This window comes from Pezoporus flaviventris, unplaced genomic scaffold (assembly GCF_033815535.1).
Source record: "Pezoporus flaviventris isolate CSIRO_AGI_PZ_B2104156 unplaced genomic scaffold, CSIRO_AGI_Pfla_v1 ptg000083l, whole genome shotgun sequence".
In the NCBI taxonomy this organism is placed as follows: domain Eukaryota; kingdom Metazoa; phylum Chordata; class Aves; order Psittaciformes; family Psittacidae; genus Pezoporus; species Pezoporus flaviventris.
Genome location: NW_026892631.1, coordinates 1,164,596 through 1,183,476, shown reverse-complemented (window position 1 = coordinate 1,183,476; position 18,881 = coordinate 1,164,596). Strand labels below are relative to the sequence as shown.

The 18,881-nt window shown below is 36.7% G+C and overlaps 1 protein-coding gene across 5 annotated transcripts in view; it reads right to left on the bottom strand.

Annotated features, from left to right (window-relative positions):
* Nucleotides 1-633: 633 nt before the first annotated feature.
* Nucleotides 634-18,881, bottom strand: part of SPATA17 (spermatogenesis associated 17) — an 80,977-nt gene continuing 62,729 nt past the window's right edge. For 4 of the 5 annotated variants that reach the window (XM_061475571.1, XM_061475568.1, XM_061475573.1 and 1 more), the window contains 2 exons: nt 17,942-18,077; nt 634-779 (listed from right to left, as the gene is read on the bottom strand). In XM_061475571.1, coding sequence (XP_061331555.1) covers nt 699-779; nt 17,942-18,077 — 217 coding nt within the window. In that variant the 3' untranslated portion in view covers nt 634-698. Of the gene's footprint in view, nt 780-16,983; nt 17,234-17,941; nt 18,078-18,881 lie in introns of those variants that run through there. The other variant, XM_061475569.1, reaches the window with a different exon arrangement.

Genomic DNA, 18,881 nt, shown 5'->3' with positions numbered 1-18,881 from the left:
GAAAAACTCCAGTAAGCAACAACAGTACATCCAGGTGCCTGCACTCGTAACCTACTGTAAAGGAACTGAAAGAGTTTTTACTCTGGTATGTGACAGTAGTAAAACTTTTTCACATCGGCTGATAGCTGAAAACCTGCAGAAGTGAAATTTGTGTCTCCTAGTTCACAAAGTATTCATAGAAATAGACTTCTCATGCAGGATTTCTGCACATTTGTAGGAGGATAAAATAATCACATTTAAAAAAGCAGTACTAAAAAGTAACATAAAGAGACATATTTGATTCAAATATAGCCAAATGATATGAAAATCAAACATGGAATCCTAGAGAATTCAGCACAAAACTGTAAAAATTCACTCACATGATTTTAACAATTAGGTTATGACTTGCTCTTAAGAAATGCTGAAGTCTTTCCACGATGCTTGAATTATTTGGGTCTTTTGAAGATTATGGGTTCAGAAGATATCCAATGTTTTGCAGAACTGGTTACTAGGGAACACACTGAACAAATATCAGTTTGTGTGATCAAATGTGTTCTTCTTTGCTGAGCACACGTGATTATGTACCCACATAAATAGGATTACATCCCTTTACAGAAAGAGACCTTTATGGGACATTCAATCAACATACTGCTATGCATTTGCTGAAATACATTTATTGATCGCTCATTAGGTGTCATATTGTGCAGTTCACAGGACAATTACACTATCTGCCCAGTACTGGAGTAAGTTTTTCCATACTTTTCAAAGAGAACAACTGATGGTGACACTCTTTGAAAGTCCTACAGAAACAAGAGAGACAAAAAAAGTGTTAGGTTTGGCCTTCATTGTTTTACCTTTTTTTAAGGTATTTTAAAGCTTTAAATATTGCTGTCTGGTTACATTTCATTATATGAGATATAATGCAAATTATGAAAAATAATGTATATGAAACATACATTTTGACATTGTACATACATTGAAGAAGAGCACAAGAATTGATTCATGGAATTGCAAGCAAATATACATTTCAAACTCTAATTATAGGCACTGCAAAAATTTCCTGCTTTAAAAACTAGGACTGCAGGAACAGGACAAGGGGCGATGGGGTTAAACTTTAATGGGACTTTCAGGCTGGGTATAAGGAGGAAACTCTTTACTGTGAGGGTGGCGAGGCACTGGCACAGGCTACCCAAAGAAGTGGTAAATGCTCCATTCCTGGCAGTGTTCAAGGCCAGGCTGGACAGAGCATTGGGTGACATGGTCTAGTGTGAGGCATCCCTGCCCATGGCAGGGGGGTTGGAACTAGATGATCTTTCCAACTCAAACCATTCTATGATTCTGTGGTATACAAAATTGTACCCTCCTCTGTGGCAATCAAGTAGGTTAAGGACAACAAGATATCTTTGCAATATTTTAGCTTTTCAACCTTGGTTCATATTAAAACATGGGTATTAAAACAGCTGCATGAGAAATGGAACAAAATGAAATATATATTAAATAAGTATTCATGGCAACAAATTGATTGGGACCACTGGTAGAAAGCATGAGTTTTTTTTCCAGGAAAAGGTCTTGGTTATTACATTCAAGTTTTTAAAAAATGAAAATGCTTGCAAATCTAAATTGAATACAAGAAATGCAAATGAACTTGTAGCTTAAGAGTACAATGTAAATACAGCAACAAAAAAAGGAAGGAAAGTAAGTGAGGTATTCTATTGATTTAGCTACTTACTAATAAATGTTCATGGTAAATGATTAGCAAGTCCATGGTGTTTAAGATCAGGGTTTGAAAGCATTCTTTATAAAATTATTTTCTTTGACCTTGAAATACAGGGAATAGGATCAGCAATACAAAATCTTTTTTTTTTGCATTAAAATTGGTTTCCCTTTCTACAACTAACGTGCCGCAGATGAAGTATTAGCTTTCCAGGATCTGATGGTTCATTTTGAAGGAAGAACTTGGTCTGGACACCTTCTACTTTTTTCTACTGCCAAGTAGTTTGCCAAAACCAGTTTTGCCAGTGAAACTGCATGGCAAAGCAATGTCTTCATAAAATGAGTGAAGTCATGAGTGAACAAAAGCTAGTATTTTTACCTTTTCAAATCATTTGACAATTTCAAAGGTTTGGTTTTCTCTTAAAAACAGAATGAAAACTTTTTTTTGTTATCTCTCTGAAAAATGACATGAAGCAGAATTATCATTGCCTGGATAATTTAGATTTAGCTACTTTACAGCCCGCGGTTCACCTGAATCTCCATAAACAGACAGAGCAACTAGGACATGCAAACAGCAACATGGCCCTCCTGAGTTGGGTCTGCACTGTGTATTGCCAAATTGAGATCACACCGTTTCTTACATCTCAAACTTAATTCATTCAGTATGTTTCCTCCAACATTCTGGCAGAAGGTGGACATAAATAATCAAAATTAAATACCCTGTGTAGTGCGAAAGTGAGTACTGTGCCCTTTTTAACCATTCACATGATTTATTTTTTAATGTTTCTCTATGCCTTGTACCATCCAATTTCTTACCCACCAGAAACAGCTTATTTGCATGTTTTCATATTATACTTTAAGAATAGCACAGAATTTCAATTTTCATTGTGTGTTTAGCATCACAAGCACCTTCTTACTGCAGGAAAAGTTGTCCATATAATGATAATTATAAATATTATTATAGCTCCAGCATAACTGCAAATAGTTTCCTTCTAAAGTGAAGCTAGCTATCTTTAAATCAGTAAATTAACCAGGCTAATATTGCTCTTGAGAGTGGGAAAAAACCCCAACCCTAGTTGCTGAGAAAGCAAACAGATAATACAGGTATAATTTAGGATTAATTCAGAGCAGAATACAGTATCTTTTCTTTTGAAAACATGAAGTATATCTTTCACACATATGCAAGAGATCAGGTACAGTTTAATAAATAAAGCAGTGAACTTGGGGTAAGAAGGGGAAATCAGTGAAAGGTTGTCATGGTTTACACCCCCCACATCAGGCTAGAACTGGGAATGGTAAGTCTGAGCATTGAAGAAGTCTTCATTTGCAGGAGCAGACGGCTTTCGCTATTAGGATTCCTGGCCAAACAAAAACAATCAGCTGCCAAAATTAGCTCCTTGGGACGATTTAGGAGCCTTTGAAGTGAGCAGTTTTTTGAGCTGGAACTAAGCCCAGGTCCAGCTTCAAACTCGAATCAAAATGACAAAGAGGAAATTTTCTGTGCCACACGCCCCCTCAGTGTAAGATTGCTTTGGGTTGGCAGCTGTACTGTTTATCTTGTTATTTAAAGCTATTTCACTAGAAACTCACAACAGAGCATTTAAACAACTGGCTCCGATTATGACGACAGCAGTTATGTTTGACCACATTCAGGAAACATCACGCAGGCTGATGGGTAAATAAAAGTCTTGCTGGCTTTACAGTTAGACTAATTAAGGGACTTTAGAATGTATGCTGGATAAATGTTGTACAGTATGCAAGGAAAATACAAATATCTTTAGGAAAAGATCCCCAGCCGTTTCTGTGTTTGAAGATATAGATTTTAATCAGGTTTCAAGAGTGTGAGAAAGTAAGGCCTGAAAATACCACTTGGCCTTGCAAGATCTACCTCACAGCACTGAAGATAGTCTATCCTAAGGTATCATTGTGGCAGCATAAAGGGAAAGGAATTGGAAGCCAAGCTCTCATGTCTATCTAATTTGATAGTGAAATATAGGTTCAAATTGTGCAATGAAGCACTGCAATGCACTGCAATGCACTGCTGGTTGATTCTGGTAGATTGCTTGGCTCATTTGAGTTTAAGCTGATTGCTACACAGCTTAGAAGTTGTGAAGTTATGTAGATAACACTTCTGAAGCTGCAAGAACAAAAATGGTGAGTGGACTGAAGAAAGACTTATTCAAAACTACTTTAGCATTAGTCCCTCATTGTTGGTAGCTGGAATGAATTTGCTTACAACTGAATTCCTACATCTTGGTGAGTTTGACCCTACAGTTTTGCAGTCTCAGGGTCACAAGAGCATGGAGCTCAACTTCATGGAATTTTTCCATTCTTAAATCATGCCATATAATTCTTAGCATCAGAGACTTGTAATTCTCAGGACTAAGACCTATTTTTTAAATTCCTAACTGAACTTAATAGAACACTTCCTTTTTAAACTTGTCAGGCTTTGACTCCTTTCACTCTAGTGAATTGTAAGTGACTGAAGTTCAACTGACAGACCTTAAGAAAACCCTTTCAATATATTTGACTACTTGACTGTCATGTCTGCTCATTGGTTCTAAACAATGGAGTCAAAAAAGGTGACATAAAGCCACCAAAGATTTGTCTCTATCAGCACACTCTGATGTCATAGATTAGACTTGCCAAATGCTCACATCTTTGGAACGTTATTATGAAAGCAAATTCCAAAGAGATTTTGCATACATAAACACAGACCACGTGCAAATAACATTGGGAAACCAATGACACCATGTAGGCCTACGTATCAGCTTTAAGGCCTTTGAAAATGCATTCCTTCATATTCTAGTGATAAATTTGCACCAACAGCACCAAACAGATGATTTTGAAAGTACCATACAATTTCCTGTAATACAAAAATGCATTTTGGAATGAAACAGGAACTACAATTAAGTTATCTTCTTGGAAATATAATTAAATAGAAAGTCAGCTGCTTTGGACCAAAGCAAGAATAGGCAAACAGCAGTAGCACATCTACTCGGAGATTTTAAGGCCAGAAAGTAGCATTCTGACCATTTCTTCTCAGCTCCTGCATACACCCAGTGGGTAATTTCCTATAGCAAATCTATCAAGTCCAAAATAATAACCACATGATAAACTTGGATTAATAAGCTTACAATAAACTTATGCTACGTGATTTACAGCTTTGCATAGTCATGAGAAGCTTGGATTTTGTTGTATCAATAGAGATCTGGTTGCATGAATGGAGATTAAAGTTGCATTAGATGGTGTGAATGCAGATTTCCTGTGTAGGTTAGAAGTAGCATGTGAAGATGTTTCAAAGATAACTGTATAATGAAAAGTATTCCAGATGTAATGGTGATTCAGACTTCAGAGCTAATCCAGCAATTCTGAGCACACTGTATAATTGCATGATGAAACCACGCCAGCACGTGCTATGCAAAATGTAAAACCAATCCATGAAAAGTTTGGATCTCAGAAAACGCTTTTTTCCTAGTACTGGAGTTATAACTATTGCTCCTATAGAGACCTACAACTGTAGGTAACATATGTTAAGAATCAGTGGCAGAAGGAATGACTGAAAAGTGGACACAGCTGCTATAGTCCTAATTCTATCTTCATGCTGTTTCATTTGAAAACCAGGCAGTACTGCTAAGTGTCACTGTACAGCCATAGTCCACAATCCCCTCTGTTTAATACCAAGTGGTTATATTTAAGTATTTGCTATGATTCTAATGCCTGTAATAGTGAAATTTGATTTTTAAATTGAGCTGTCATAGGAAGCCTCCTGACCTATTAATAGCCATGGAGGGCCCTAACAAGGAAGCAAAAACAGAGATGGCAAGCTGTTATATGAGTAAAACGTTGATCCAGCTAACTTTTATTCTCAGCAGATTTATCAATACTGGTTAACAATACTTCCAACTAGTACAGGGCCTTCTGACATGACAAAATCAGTGTAACAACCTATTCTGTCAATACAACACAAATGTCATTTCAAGTGCTCAAAACCCACTAAGCTACCCTAAAAAAGATTGATTTATCTGCTCCAGTGTTTCTTTGGGGCAAACTTTTCTCACAACTGAAACCAATTAGTGGGCCTGGCACTTGTAGTGCAGAATGTAGGTCAGCATCAAGTAATAAAAAAGTATTGACTTTTCTCTGTCTGTAAGCAGCATGAAAGGGGTGCCATGGCCTTGTCGTATATGAAAAGAGCTCCATTAATTTCACTTATTTCAACCAGGGCTGTCAAATACTAATGCTTCTATTGCACTTTTCACACAAAGTACATTGACACCAATCCTGGCCCCAGTGAAATAAGTTTACAATATTTCAGTCAGTGAAAGGCGTACTATAATTTTTAATTCCCTGTTGTACATTTAGTCTCTTTAAGCAGCACCGCTCATAAGACCTATTGAGAGATATGAGCTGGGATATTAATAATGGCTACACACTCCTTCCCATGGGCAACAGAACCTATTTCTTGGGCATAGTTTCAACAGCTAATTAGCCATAAAGTTCAGGACACAGTTGTTTTGGCATAACTCTGTTTTTGTGGCTGGTGGGCACAGACTGCCAATTTTGCTTTCCGCCATGGAGAAACATCCAAAAACAAGGAATAGGTCTGCCGTGACTTAAGGCTATAAAATTGAAAAGCTAATGTGTTAACCAATTGGGTCAACTAGCCCCTTCAAATAAGAGATAATAATAAAAGCCTGGATCATGCCTTAGGGACTGGAACTCATTGTGTCAGTGCAGAAGTATTGACTTCTAGGGAAAACAGTGCCTAATCAGAGTTCCCTGCGCTACAGTGGACAAGTGACCACTGTGGTTACGGTGGGGTTAGAAATACACCTTCCCCTATTCAGCTTGCCAACACAATGCAGAGAAGAATGAGGAGCCATTTTTTCTTTCCTCCTTTACCTGTCTACTCCTGCTATCAATTCTAAACCCTCTAAATTGTGTTCTTTTAAGTGCAATGAAAAAAACTATGCTTTTATGAAGACTTTACGAGCTTCTCCATACTGTGAATCAAAACAGCAGTGGTCAAACTGCCCTAAAATGCTATGATCCTGTTCCACTCTATTCTCTGCACTTTGCCTGCTGAATTGCCTGCCTTTTTTTGGGAAGCAATGTTTATGGTTCTTCTTGACAAGCTTGAGGGCTCTGAGTGTGATGTCGAACTCATTCCCTAATTACCTCCTGTAAATGCAAACATCACCAGCAACAATAAAACTCTTTGATTTAAAAAGACTGGGTGACTATGGTAGTAGGCAATTTTCTGCTTGCTTTAATGACTTTGTAAGTGCAAGTCTTACCCTTTGAATCAACTTGCTATTAGATCTTAAAATAAAATGATATTGTATAGCCATCATAAAAGGCAACTTTATAACCTTCTGTGTTACACTTATATCAGGCAAGTTTTTCCCACTTCTTAGTTTTAGTCTTTCATTGACATTATGATAATGCGCTGTAAAAAAAAAAGCAGGAAATTATGTTCACAGTAGGAAATCTAACAACACTATTTTAATAGCCTATCTTCCAAACAGAAAGAGAAAACATTAATTGCTATTTAATTTGTGTAACAAACAATTCATTATTATTACACTTAAAGTTTCATGGTGATTTATAACTATCACTGACACATTTCATCTTTGGAATTCTAAATGAGGAAACCAAACTCAAACAGTGCTTGATGGAAATTATGAGATTTCTAATTATGGCTCATGAATTTGAAAAACCATTGATCTGATAATCACATAGGTTTAGATACATCCTGCAGGATGTGTCCAGTAGGAGCAGCACAACAGTGTGTGCTCCTCTGTGACAGTCTAACATGGAAATGATAACTCTATTCCTCCTTTTCTGTAGTATTCTGAGAAGGAAGTGTTTTGCTACTAATCTGTGCTCACTGAAGTTTGCTTTTGTAGCTCAGCAGCAAGACTGTGATAATCTGTGCTTTGGAGAACACTGGCTAACAGAAGCCAAGCCCTAAAACTTCTTGTCCTCATCTGTGCAATGTAGGAGAGGATATGTTCTAGCCTTGACAAGAGCCTATCTTTGATCCTGCTTGGTTAGAAGCAGTTTGGACACAGGACCCTTCCACGTCTGCATAAATTAAGCTATGACGTGACAGAAAAGAATGATGTTTTTGAGAGTGCAATAATTTGAGCCACAGTACACGGAAAACACAAGTATTTCTAAATGACCTAACAGATATTTTGCAATAGCTGTGTTCATTAAGGATTGCAAGCCAATCCTTACAGTGCTTTCTCACATGCAAAAGCAAATATTTCTTGGCTTTCATGGAAGTTTTGTCCAAGGAAGGACAAAGGAAAAAGGGGAAGGATTTAGTCCAGTGAATTACCTTTTTTTGTACTATTGCCTCTCTAAAATTAACCTGAGATCTGAAAATAGCCTGTCATTTTTGTGATGTGCAATATAACCAGCAACGAAGATTTGTGGTCCAAATTTGCATTTGTTACATTTACTTAGTATCCTGCAGTCATTGTGGTTGCCCAAGGGGAAGGAAGGGTGGAATTCCCAGCTGCACCCTCTAAATTCATTTATTACATTTAGCTATGATCTCCACATCAGTCACTGTCTGGTCCCTCTTCCCAAACATGTACTAGCTTTGCAATGCTTTAAAAAGACATATATATTCTTCTTTAAAAATAACTGTTCAGATAACTAATTTTTTTACGTGTATAAAGTTAATCTACTGAAGAAGAATAAATCGGCTTTATTTAGACACTTTTCAGTTACTTTTAGACATATTGTTACATGCCAGTAACAATTTTAAAAGCATGTTTTGCCACACAGAGAGATACAATGCATGCTGTACCATACGTTAGTAGGTGTTATGAAACACCACCACCCAAATTCTGTTCTGAATGTCTATATTTGAACCAAAATTGCCAAAGAGACTATTCTATTTTTTTCAACTAATGTGCCTTTTTTTACAAGTAAATTAAATTAAGAAACTAATGTGAAATTCTCTGCAACCTATTTCATACTTGGATACCCTTGAACTTTACTGAATCTGGGCTAAAAAGCAAAAGTGCAGTTGAAATAGTTCAGTAGGTATTCAGAATCTCAAGAGGTGTTTATTTGCTATTGTCAGGCAAATGTCTACTTCTTGCAGGGGAGTAGATGTAAATCTTTATTTAAGATGTATGAATAACGTTGTCAAGTGTGAAAACACACTGATGAGTAATACATAACCCTTTTATGAAGCTTCTATTAAATCTGAGGTGGAACTATGCTTAACACTACATTCTTGTGTACAGAAAAATAGAGAGAGTCTTAAAAGCATCTGGTGAGAAAGTAAAGGACATGTTTTTATCATACTGCTTGTATTTTAAACCAAATCCTTGTCCTGCCCATCACACACACTCTGCTAGCAACAGGACTTGTATTAGAAAATGATGCACATACGGATAAGTATCTTGACTTCTTATGCCATTTATAAGTTGCCCCTTCCACTGTCTAAACTGTTCAACCACAAAATTCTCTTTCCAGCTGAAAACAAGCCAGTGCCAAGTGTTGACTGCCAAGACAAACTCAGAACCACTTTTAACCTGCTGGACTAAACCCAGAAAATGTTTAACCTGCCAAGATCAAGTTGCAACTACATCTAACTTGCCAAAACCATGCCACTGGGAAAATTCTGAGTTGAAATCCACAAGTGAAAATAGATTTTATCTTATCAGGTTAAGCTGTATCTCTTTAAAAAAAAAAAAAAAAAAAAAGAGGAAGTTTTTATCACATTCTAAATAGAATTGATAAAAAGCATGTTGACTCTGTGCTGTATTTGGCACGTGCAGCAAAACCAGTACTCCGGTTAGATTTCATCTCTTTTGACACTGTTCTGGATGATGCTTTCAAAGCTGATTGCCTTCTGTTATGAAATTACTAGATATGCAGATCAAAGGAGAACAGTGGATGCTGTCTAGCTCAGCTTTAGCAAGGCTTCCAACACTATCTCCCAGAGAAACCTTTTAACTGAGTTGGTAAATCATAGTCTAGATGCGCAGACTAATAGATGTAATAACTGCCTGCAATATCAGGTTCAAAGGGTAGCAGTGAATGGTACTCTAAGTAGAACCTGGGTACAAACGTATTTCCTCAGGTACTATCTTGGGACACATCTTGTTTAACATCTTCATCACTGATCCAGAGGTGGGAGATGGAATGCACTCTCACCAAGTTCATGTACAACACCAGAATAATGGGTGCCATTGATACACTTGAGGACTATTACATGCTGTAGACAGGCTAAAGGAATGGCCTGACAGAGCCTCACAAAATAGAGTATGGACAAGCGCACCTGGCTCAGACTAACCCCAGGTGCAAAACAGGCTGGAGGCTGCCAGGTAGCAGCTCTGCTACCTGGGGGTCCCGGCAGGCATCTAAGTAAATATGAGTCAGCAGTGTGCCCTAGCAGTCATGAAACCTGCAGAGAAAAACAGTTTTCTGTTTGTAAATTTAAACTACCTTCAGAAAAGATAGAAATGATTAAACAGGAAAAAGCCTTTCTCATTTTGCAGGCAGCTTGCTTTGGAGAGCAGTTAACACTAGAAAAACTACTCATCTCCTGTCCAGTGTTCAGAAGTGTTCACTAACCAATCAAACTAGAACAATGGCTCTTAGGCTAATCCCTATTGCTATTTTATCATACAAGCTAACATATCCTCTTTGGGTGTCATGTTTATCTTTATTTTTCAGAGGCACTTTTCTCCTGTGTAGATCCACTAGTACTTTGATATAGTTCAGGAACAGCATCAGCAACACTGATTATTCACTCAGGTGCCACAGATTTGTGGCATTGGCATGAAGCTAGTTCTGTCAAACTGCTGCTGACTGAGAAACTAGGGATGAGAAACAGTTGATATTTACAGCCAAACATTATTTCAGATTCAGCAGTGTTCAGAAAAGTAAAAGATAGGTTACTGAACACTTCAAAACCTAAAATCATGCTATCTTGCTTCTGATATGAATATATGTGTCATATACTAAATGTAACAACTTGTGCAAACATATTCTATGGTAGCATATAAGAAAAAGTTTATTTCAGTTTTCATCTGGATAATTTCCAAACTAAACTCTGCACTCTGTTGTCCATGTTGAGGTAAGAATTTAGACTCAGACTTTCTTTAATGTCTATGCCTTTAGTATCTATGTAGAACTTTCAATTTATAGCTGAAAACTATTATATCTTACAAATGAACAGGAACTAGGAGGTTTTACAATGTTTTATATGCTAATTTATTCATTGACAGGGTAGTAGCAATATAAGTTATACCGTAAAGTTTCCCATACTTCTCTGAGGACTTTGGGTTTGACCTGAAGTGTGGAAATTCTTTAAATAGCATGGTCTTCCTCCTGCCAAAGGCTTGGGCATCTGCAAAAACTACAAATCATGTCAAACTCTTTGAGTGATATATGGAGGACCACAATCCACTAGCAAATAAGCTAAGACCAACTCATTCATTTCATTTAGGTCCTTCAGTGGGATTTGAACCATCCAAACCACAAACCATGTCTCATGAGATTGCAGTATACATGCAGCCCACAGTAATAATGATTCATATACATATATGTGTATATGCTTTATTGCTACCTTTAGCTGGATTAAAAGCAATATATCAAATTTTATATTTCTGCTTCTTTTATTAGCTTTCTAGCACTTGATCAGCTGATAGAGGCGATAATGAAATGGTTTTTTATAAACTGGAGTTTGTAAGTCCTATCCTGAGAATGTAATATTTCAAAAACCAGCCTAAGCTTTGGAGGGAAAAAAACAATTACAGAAATAGCATTAAAAATGCCAAGCACTGGGCAGAAGCAATTCTGGATCAGTTTAAAAAAGTGATTGATGAAACTCTAATCTGAGCTGAAGGAACACTTTCACGACAAGCTGTGACCGTTCCACACACTTCATTAGCTGCCATAATTAGCCTGGTGTTTCAGTTTGTTAGAACTGGTGGGGACAATTTTACTCAGAATGCAAACATCAAAAAACAGGGTGCCTCAGAAGAGGCTGATGAGAAGCTTTTCTAGTCTCTGTTAACTAAAAGATTAATTACAGCTGATGGGAGGCTGTAGTCTGATTGTCACTCTGTCTATGTGCATTTCTTTTAGCATTAGAAGAAAGACATGGTTGACACTACACTGCTCAATCGAGCAGCTTCACATTAGTGTGCAAAGTCTGTTAATATGCTACTTTTTTATTGTTTCTCTTTTTTCTTTTATGTTTTTTCCCCCCTAAGTTTGAGATTCTCATACCTAACAAGTTGTACTTCAAAAGAGCAGGGTATTCAGTTGCTAATGGTAAGTGCTCTCATTTCAACTCCAGTTAACCAGAACAAACAAGGTCTGGATGTGTACTATCAAATAATAAGTTGCTTGCTTTTGCAGATATGTTCCATAAATATTTTCAAGTGACTTCAAAATATAGCCTTTTTAATTCAACATTGTTGCAAATTAAATCAAATTGAAATACATTATGTTTGGCAGATATATGATCTTAATTCCAAGAATGATGACCAGTCTATCCAAAACTGTCATCAAACAGCCACCCACTTTCGAGTTTAGTGTGAGGATTTTCATTTCCAACCAACAAAATAATAACCAAAAAGTGAATACCTAAAAACTATGGCTGTAACTTCAAACTCTACCATTTCCAGCTCAGCTGATTATTTTTTTCAGTAAAAGCTCTGCTACAAGTTACTGTACTGTACTCCGAGCAAGTGTTAAAGGAACTGGTTAAGATACTCTATTCCTGAAGTATTTCTGTTTAAACAAGAGACTTTAATGTTTAAGTAATGTGTACAATGATAATTATATAGAAAGTTAAAGCATACATATATCTCCTTCACGGAAATATTGGTTGAAGTTAGCTCTTACTAAAAAGTAAGATTTTCTTTTATGCCACGACCATACAAGTTACATTATGAAATGAAGAAGGTAGTCAAAGCAAGACATTTATCATCCAGCAGACAAACGATGCAGGGTTGCTAGTTAGACAGTATAATAAGTACCATCTAATTTTCTCTTCAAATCAATTTATTCTTCAAAGCCTTGGATCATCATCAAGGGACTGCATTTTCCCGTTGAGAAATTACAGAACTGAAAATCAGGTTTTAGAAAACATTCAACTACTTGCCCACAAACCCTTACAAATAACCACTAGGAGTGGATTTGATCAGACAAGTGGTGGCAGTATCTTTTCTTATGCAAATAACTGAACGTCTTGACTCTTCTCAGTCACTACTTTGTAGTACTCTTTCAAAATCAGACAGTGTAACTCATCAGTAACCTTCACAAAAAGGTTTTTTCAGCCTTTCCTTTCAGCCTCCTGGTTATCCACAGATTCTTTTCTGCATTTAGTTAAACAGTAGCCAGGGATACACTTTGTATGTTTTAATTTGCTTCACAGTGTTTATCTTCCTTCTACACCTAAGAAAATAAACTGAAATATTGCTGGTAGTTAATAATTACTTGCATTACATATATCTAGAGTAGCAATTTCCAAAGGCAGCCCAGCAGTGGTGACCTTAAGGATTATTTCTCTGGAAACAATCTACAACTTAAGAAGTTTTCCAGTGGGAGCTCTGAAAGTGATCTTCATAACAAAATGTATTTCTGTAAATATAACACAGTCATTCAGGAAGGAATCTGGAAAGATCATCATGTCAACTGTCAAAACTTGAAATTAAGATTTGCTTTCCTGGGAGACTGAATGGGGGCATCTTATTGTGACAGACAGTTCATTCTAGTCCTCTGAATGAGAGGTAATGTCTGGTGTTCCCACTCTTGGATGTGACATTCTCCTGCCTTTTTAATACACTTCCTTCTCAACAGCACATTATGACATTTACTAAAAATAAAAAAAATAAATCAAAAGGAGAATTTGTAAAAGTGATTTTAAGCCAATTTTGTTAGCCAGTTTCAGAGACCACTTGCTTATTAAGCTTGTCTGTAATTCTCTGTCTCTGGTGACAGAGATGGAAGTGATATAATTTATATAAGGATCAACTATTGCCTGCTCTAATGGCTACACAATACAGGGTGAAAATGCCAGTAGTATTGACTACAGCACCATTTCTACAGCTGCACCAAAGATAGAGTTGTGTTGATGGGGAATTACAAGGGCTATTTCTCCTTGCATAACCAAAGCCATGACAATCAGAAATATTTGAACTTGATATTTGATTAACACTGGCAGTAGCCTATAAGTGATTTCCTCTCAACAATGTCTAATTATTTAATTATTTCCCATTATTAATGGAATGAAACAATTCCAAACAAACAGCTAGAATGACTATTTTGCAGGAAACTTATAATCATCAATTCCTACATGTAGAAATCTTCCTAAAATTATAGCAAGCCAGCCTGTTGAACTTGAAAAGCATATTTTATCCCAATCAATGCATAAAAGTAAAATTATCCATAACTAAAGCATGTTTCTCTGCTGTACAGTTCAGCTGTAATGATTCCCACACACTGCACTTGCACATCAATTATGATAATCATAATCACGGTCATTAAGCTGAATGTTCATTATTATCAGGATGCTGGTGACAGCAGATTCATCGGGTGCAATGAGCAGGCAGTCACAGTCCCACCCAAGTTTCTGCAGACAGTGTTGTGCCACATTAAATCTATGATGTGTTCCACATCCCACTCCATTCCAAAAGCTGTAGACGGTAAAGGTCAACTTTATGTTCTGTGCAAAATGCTTAGGTTCTCTAAATTAATTCTTTGCAGTACTGGGTATTTTTATGCTTTTTAGATAATAAAATTCTGTTTAGGGCCAAAATGCCTGTGCAAGTAATGAAACAGTAATGCAGTTGTACTGTAATGCACCTATAATAAGGCATCAGAGGGAAGAATCTGTCAGGAACAAACACCTTAAGATGTCACTTCCTGAATTTTGCAAACAAGAAAACATTAAATACTGCCATTAAAGTCATTTTTTTTAAATGCATATGCAAACTAATTCCAATACTGGTTAAAGGCTGTAAGCTATAATTTCTGCCTCAGTAAATGTGAACATATGTGAGGGTTTTGACAACTCAGAGATTATAGTTAGCTTACTTGATCCCTTGACTGTCCAGCTACATTGAAACCTATTGTTGTAGATTAAATTCATAGTGATTGGTAATTTTTCATATTGATACTTCTACCATAAATTCTATCAAAGGCATTTCATTGCATTTAGACATATAATATTAACCTTTAAACATGCAACCATTTTTATTTTTGTAGTGATTTACAATTGGGTAAACTAACTAGGTTCAGTTTCACACAGAATCATAGAAAGGTTTGGGCTGGAAAGGACCCTAAAGCTCATAGAGTTCCAATCCCCTGCCACAAGCAGGGACACCTTCCACTAGAACAGGTTGCTCCAAGCCACCATCCAGCCTGGTCTTGAACACTGCCAGGGATGAGGCAGCCACAGCTTCTCTGGGCAACCTGTGCCAGCACCTCACCACCCTCACAGGAAAGAATTTCTTTGTTATACGTAACTTAAATCTCCCCTTTTTGAGTCTAAACCCCTTGCCCCCTGTCCTATTGCTACAGTACCTGATGAAGAGTCCTTCTCCAGCACTCTTGTAGGCCCTCTTCAGAAGTATAAAACTTCTATTTCTTGTTTATTTTTAATGAAGAATTAGAATACAACAGTTTTTCCCTTCACTCAAACTTCTTTTAAATGTAAAGTGAAGGAGATAAAATTTTTCAGATTATAACTAGATGAAAAGAAGAACTATTAACTTTTCCTTACATAGATATGGTAATTATAATGTTTAGAGGAAGTCTATGCTAATACCCTTTCATTTTCCGGAAGAAATTTAACAAGGCAATATTTTGCTTTGTTGTTCATTTTGTTTCTAAAGTAATTATATAATTTACATACTAATCTTTTTGTGACTTGAATTAAAATGCATACTTATAAACACATGAAAACCTCAGGAAAATACAACTAGGATATGCTCATGAACATATACAGGGCAACATTTTTATATGTGGTTTAAAAATAGCCAGCTCATAGCAGCTCAGAGTGGTCACTGACCACTGACAACTGAACTGACTCCTTGGAAAAACTTACACAGTAGTTTGTCTTTACCAGCAGCAATAAGAGAAACTTCTGTAATATAATACTGTCAGAAGCTGAATATTTGTTACAGCAGGGTTGTCAGCTTTTCAGGTTGTAATAGAAGTTTCTTCCACAAAAATATCATCTCATGGGGATTTCAAAGGAGGGCTGTGTTTAGCAGACAAAGCGTTAAGCAAAAATTTTGGGGGGTAATATTTTCATACATGCCTTTTAGCCTTTTGATTCATTAGAACAGGATAATTTTGTTCATAGCACTCATATATACAAAGTTTGAACACAGCTGAGAAATAAGAAAGTGACAGAGACTTCTTTCGAGTTTAACAGTAAGGGAAGTATGACCTCCCACCTGCACATAGGAACTTTTTCCATTAAAATGTAGTGAAGAGGTTCAGATTTGGTTTTGTTTTGTCTTTTGGGGAAGTGGTTTTTTTGGTTTGGTTTGGTTTTCCTGATAATAATGACCATTAAAGCAGCAGGTAGGTCAAAACCAGCTCTTTTCTCTTCTCTCTCTCTGGGTAAGCAGCTCCTAATGGAAGGGTCATATTGATTTAGAATTGGGTTGGAAGGCTGTATGTTGTGTTGAGTTAACGCAAAGTGAGTTCAGCTGTTTCAGCTGAGCTCATATTTTATATAATATTATATATACGATGTGTGACATGGTATTCAATATAAATATATTTACATTGTTTAATATCATCATCTGAGCCTGATCAAGAACTGGGAAAGTAAGAGTCTTTACAGGACAAGATCAGTACCACCAGTAAGACTTTTAGATCATTTTTATAGATCATACTTCTGCTGTGGCTGTCCAGCCAGTCATATCCTCCACTTACTGCTTTTGAAAGACAAAGTCACATCTTTTTGTTTGAATTTTGATCTCTGGGCCTTTATTTGTAATGAGATTTAATTAATGTATGTTCAAATACCAAAATTTTACTCAGAGATAGTTTTTCAAGTTTTTATAAAGAATTCTTCTAAGAAATATTACTTCTCAAAACAAGATTCATTGGAACTTGTTGTTTCCACAGGTTAAGTTACTTTCAGAGGAATAAGTAATCACATCTTACACAATTCCAGAATTATATAGGTTGGAAGTGACCTCTTGAGATGACCTAGTCCAAGCCCCCTACTCAGCTAGAGCGCATTTCAAGGACCATATCCAGTGGCGTTTTGAATACCTCCAAGGATGGAGACTCCACAACCTCCTTGGCCAACCTGTGCCAGTGCTCTGTCACGCTCACAGTAAAACTCAGGTAGAATTTCATGCATTTCAGTTTGTGTCTACTGTCTCTTGTCCTGTCACGGGACACTACTGAGTCTGAGAGGAGTCTGGCTCCCTCTGCTTCATTCCCTCCTATCAGGTGTTTGTACACACTACTAAGATCTCCCATTGAACTTCTCCAAACTGAAGAGTTCCATCTCTCTCAGCCTTTCTTCCTACAAATGATGCTCCAGTCACTTAACTTACTTTGTGGCTCTGTGGTTCACTCTCAACCAACTCCATTATCTTTCTTTTTCTGGGAAATTTTAATGAGATTATGATACCCAGTACAAGTAGAAGTAATGCAAATGTTACACAAACACATGTTAGAACATGTTCTGAGGAAAATTACCTCTCATAGCATTACAAAACCAGAAATATATGAGATGCTTCTGACAAAGCAGGCAATTTTATGAGACTATCTTACAATAAAAAATGGCTATTCATTAGTTTTTAGAATTTTACAAAGAATTCAAGTTCTTTGCTTTTTTATTGTTATTAATCAGGTTTTGCCATCATTTTCTGAAGGTTCATCCTAATATGCAGGAGTAAATAGGCAATCTTGCTTACAGGGAGAGAAAAATCTCTCAGAAAAGGCAACACAGATAGAACAGAACTTCACAAAACTTACATAACCAACGCTGTATTCAATCAGGCTTTTAAATGCTTATCATGTAGGTGCTGAACTTCCTCAAATCATACTTACCAGAAAAAGAGGTGAGGAAATCCAAAATTTCATTGCATCTGCTCTGTGTAATTTTATAACATGCTAGAAAGATTCCCATTGGATTCCATGATCTCTGGATAAGGCTCAAATTCACCGAGTTCTAATATGATAACAATCTAAAAAAGTAAGCTATACTTTAATTTTTGCAGTGACTTACCTTGCCTGCAACCCACTTCTTAGGATTTTCTTCTCGGAAGTGTTTATTTCCGTATGCTTCATGGCCATATTTGCCTGACCTATGAATCAATGGGTCATACTTCTTATCTTTGTTATACGAAGAAAATGGCAGAAATCTGGAAATCAAGAATATTTTAAAATCTATTATGCTCTACTCTAGATGCAACACTATGATGGAAATCATAGATACCAGTGCTATAGAAGGTGACGTGAACATATGTTCCTGCTACTTTCGACTACATTCTTAATGTTCCCCATTCATACTAGAATCACAGAATCATAGAATCAACTAGGTTGGAAAAGACCTTTAAGATCATCAAGTCCTACTATTACCCCAAGACCGCCAAGAACACCACTAAAACTCATCAGTGGGGGACTCATCTACATGATTTGTGAACACTATTGTCAGAGGATTACTGCAATATCTCCTATAGCTGCTTCCAAATTAAATTTGAAGCAAAGAGATACAGGCTTTCATTGGGATAAAATGAAGACTTTCTGTACAAACATGTAACTTGGTTCACTTGTACCTTAAACTAGATATGCATGATTTGATATCTGTTAATCAAAGCTAAATGAACAGTACTGTCATTTAGCAGAATAGAAACTTATACAAGTAGTACTGTTGACTTTCACGTATTGGTAGACCACAAAGCAATTATTTCTTCTGTATTCACAAATTGTGTGCTAAATTCTCAAGTTATAATGCTGTCCTAATTAGCAATATTTTGGAATCTGATTCCTTCACCTTTGATCATACTGACGGCAGACTCCCTGCTTGCATAGTGCCACCGAACAGTGAAGCTCCAGCTACCTGCCTTGGTCATGGAACAGTTTTTCAGATGGATGTCCCTAACTCTTAAGGACAACTGCAGGTTTTCTGGGTAGATTCCACAGCAAATGGTATGGAGGAAAGAGAA